The sequence below is a fragment of the Bidens hawaiensis genome, unplaced genomic scaffold (genome assembly GCF_021521415.1).
Source record: "Bidens hawaiensis isolate Kalapana, Puna unplaced genomic scaffold, B.hawaiensis_p1.1 tig00012097_1, whole genome shotgun sequence".
Lineage (NCBI taxonomy): Eukaryota > Viridiplantae > Streptophyta > Magnoliopsida > Asterales > Asteraceae > Bidens > Bidens hawaiensis.
Window position 1 is genome coordinate 199,477 of NW_027491973.1, and position 4,155 is coordinate 203,631.

The 4,155-nt window shown below is 32.5% G+C and overlaps 1 protein-coding gene across 1 annotated transcript; it reads left to right on the plus strand.

The window, feature by feature from the left end:
- Positions 1–1,508: 1,508 nt before the first annotated feature.
- Positions 1,509–3,364, plus strand: LOC143539942 (heavy metal-associated isoprenylated plant protein 5-like). The gene is made up of 5 exons (XM_077033126.1): positions 1,509–1,517; positions 1,618–1,774; positions 2,191–2,402; positions 2,494–2,581; positions 2,804–3,364. Exons 1-5 carry the CDS (start codon positions 1,509–1,511, stop codon positions 3,358–3,360), a joined length of 1,023 nt encoding a protein of 340 aa, XP_076889241.1. The 3' UTR covers positions 3,361–3,364.
- Positions 3,365–4,155: the final 791 nt, after the last annotated feature.

Genomic DNA, 4,155 nt, shown 5'->3' on the forward strand with positions numbered 1-4,155 from the left:
CAACCAAACACTTTATTAGGCGTATTTGACACTGTAACTCTTTTTTAAGGTACAACACTCCGTTAACGGGTATAAAAGTAAAGACATAACCGATAAGAGAAAAAAATGGCTAAAAAAGTTTTCATTTTAATTTTTCCGGTAACAGGCAAATGAAAAGAGGGACTAAATAAAGAAGAGGATGAGTTAAATAATTACCAATGTCTAATTCATTTAACTTTCCGTACTTGTCTGTAAAGTAATGACTAATAAGTAATTTAAATTACTTTATACCTTTATTTTACTAATTAAGTTGATTCTGACTTTTAAATTAAAAAAAAAATGTAAGATTTTCTATATTATATTTAATAATTTTATTTATAAATTATTTTATTTGATTTAGAATCATGTATATTTTTTATTTATTATTAGAGAAAATAACGATTGTATGATCGTTCTCGTGTTATACGACGTTGATTGGAAAAATGAAAATAACTTTTACGTATCACTAGTTCATTATATAAAATTTCTATATTGAAGTTTAGTTAAAAAAAATTTAGTTCCGTCATTATATGTGTGTGTATGTATGTATGTACATTATATATATATATTTTCCGGTAGAAGATCCCGAGTCAAACGACGCCGTCAATTGATCAATTCGATCGTTAATTTTGATGTTTAAAACTCTTCAAAAAAATATATTCGCCGGAAAACTTACACGAGAAAGCTACGGGGAGGAGTATGACAACAAAATCAAGTTTTAAGGAATGGTACAAATAGTTCTTGCTCTTTTATTGTTATAACATTAATCATCGTTTACAAAAATTAGCTTATATATTTTATTGTTCGTTAAGTTTACGGGTCTTTTTATTTCGGCTCGTCCAAGGTATTTAAATTCTACGGCCCTGGCGCCATTTAATTGCCTAGTCTCTCATTATCACTTGGTGCCGCTAAAATTAAATGATGATAGCAGGAAATAAACTTCGGCCACATAAAACATCAAAATTTCTCATTTACAATTTTACTACCAACTCATTACTACATTATATTCACACCCATGCTCTTAACTACGTCACTTAAGAAATTATTTTATGGTGATGAATAAAAATAACATAAACTAAATTTAAGTAATTTTAAAGTACTGCCAAAAATATTATTGTGGATGCTTCTGGAATGATGTTTTTACTTTTATATATTGGGGCCAACGCTTTCCGAATTTCCACCGGTACCAACCGGGTCCAGTCACATTTTGCATTTCTATTCAATCGATTAATATGTGGACCATATCTTACCCACCCACCGGATTCATCCCATGCGCACATATACACGCATACATGCATATCATACCATACATGCATACATAGCATACATACATAACATACATAGCACATAGCACATGTGCCTTCATCATGTGCCATCATTAAAATATTTTTGTGCTCCCTATAAATCCACACCTTTACCTCCAATTCCACCCTTCAAACCAATTTACAAATTTTCAACTCAACCACTTGTTCTATAATTATAACATCCCAATGGGTGAGGTTGGTTTTCCAAATCCTTAGCCTCAATTGATCTTGATCTGCTTGTCTTCCTTAAGCTGAATTTGATTTTATTTTGTTTGTTTCCAATACTATTTTACAGAAAGATGATACCAAGAAAGAAGCTAGTGACAAGAAGCCGATAGATGTCGGTGGAGCGAAAAACTCCAAAGGCGGTCCCGTAACAGTGGTTCTAAAAGTTGACTTGCATTGTGATGGATGTGCCAAAAAAATTAAAAAATCTATCAGCCAATTCGAAGGTAGGATATATTCAAACAACAACCGTACACTGTAAATTTCACAAATAACTATCTATTGATGTAGTCTGTAAGTAGGCAGACCTACTATTCATACAGATACATAGAGAGATGTATTCTCGGTTCCAAAACTTTGGATATATACAAAGCACATTTTTATGCAAAAGGATCATGAATTTGTGATAGTGGTTTGTTTATTCCGTCAAGCAATGAACTTAACGGAGCTGCCAACGAATATTAAATATTTAAACATTAATTAATCTTTTTAATTTTATTAAACAAAAAAAAACAAACAAACAAAAACTCAACCGTTGAAAGGTGAAACTTAACAAAAGGGTGAATGTGTTTACGCACGTGGCGTAAGTTACACTTCTAACTGCTGTTTGATGTAACTAACGGCGGTTAATGACAACTACCAGGTGTGGAAAGCTTGAAGGCAGACATCGCCGGCAACAAACTAACGATAACTGGAAAAGCGGATCCCACGCGCATCAAAGAGCGAGTTGAGTTCAAGACCAGAAAGAAGGCAGAGATCTTGTCTCCTCAGCAGAAAAAAGATGTCGAAAAAAAAGAAAATGTGCCGGAAAAAAAATCAGACGATAAAAAAACAGATGACAATAAACCCAAAGAGGTATTGTTATTAATTAATAATTAATCTGTTTTGTAATTATAATAAAATATATAAATTAATTTATTTAATCGGTGGTTGAAACGTGAAACAGCCTCTATCGACTACGGTGGTTCTGAAGATTCCTTTACATTGCGCCGGTTGCATACACAAAATTAAACGAGTCATTTCAAAGGTTGATGGTAAGTTAATTTTTAAACGGTGTAACAATCAACACCATTTCATCAGTTTAATACTTTAATTAATTATCCTAATTGGATAAGAACCCAATTCTTAAAAAAATGTTTCAATTACGTTTTGATTTTATAATTATGAAATAAGGATTTTTTTTTTTCTTTTTTTAAGTTGGGCGGCGAATGGCGATTAGTTTAATTAGTGTTTTTTTAAAATTTTTTTAATATCAGGCATAGAATCTGTGGTGGCAGATGCCGGCAAGGACCTGGTAACCGTGAAAGGGACAATGAATGTGAAAGAGCTTATACCGCATTTAAAAGAAAAGTTTAAGAGAAAGGTTGATATTGCCCCTTCGAAAACTGAAGATAAAGGCGGTGAAACAAAAGATGACAAGAAAGAAAAAGTTGAGGGGGGTGGTGATAAAAATAAGGGTGGTGGCGACAAGGCGGAAGTAAGCGGTGGTGGTGGTGAAAATGAAAACAAGAGTAAAGGGATTGAAGTGGTTAATAAATTTGAGTATCATGGACAAGATCCTCACACGTACACTATGCAAATGTACGGTCCAGGTTATTATAATCAAGATTATGGGATTCCATCGTCTTCTAATTCTAATCATGGTTATGTATATCAAGGTTATAACCATGGGTACGCAATGGATTACCCACGATCATATGCGCCTCCAATGTCACCGCAATCTATGTATATCAACGACCCTCGAGTCATGTATCAGCAACCTGATACGGGGATGTTTAGTGACGAGAATCCGAATGGTTGTTCAATTATGTAAATACTAATAAGTTTAATATATGTATTATAAAGATAAGTAGACTACGGAATGGTAAAATATGAGATACCTTATGTTGTAGGTTATAGAAGAACCGATTAAAGCTGTCGGTGGAGGACCGGTGGTTTAACGTTAGGTTTGTTTTATTTTATTTGACTTTGTAATTGTAAAGTATGGTTAGATATCCAGTTTTGTAATAAATGATGTAACATCATATTAAAATTAATAAATGAGATGTAACTCATATTATTAAACTATATGGTTGTAATGATCCACACGCCTGATATATTTTAAGTTCTTAATTAGTTTATAGACATGGAGTAGTTGTAAAATTGACTGGTTCATGTATAAATCTAGTTATTTTATAAGCAAAATTTAGTAGAAAAACTTTATAAATATAGCATTATATCCCATCTTCGATTGGAGCAGGTAGAAGAATTAAAAAGTGTCTCGTCATCAATGACATACAAATGTAATGTGCGGTGTTGATGGGTCGAGGCGACACCCTCGATATTAATTAGTTTTTTTTTTGAATGGCCAACGTATTAAGTTTAGCCACCCGGGATAATCTAATGTAAAAGGTGTCTTTATATGTCTAAATTCTCAAATAGCGTTGGGAAGCGCATACCTACTATCTCCTGCTATGAATTTGTATTTTCATAAAACACATAACTTTTAACGACAATATTTTGTTATTTCCACAATTACAAAAGAACCAAAATGTTCTTAGCATTGTTTGTTGTAACACGGTGATGAATAAAAAAGTGATTGTTTAAAATTGAATTTTCCAAAACAAAA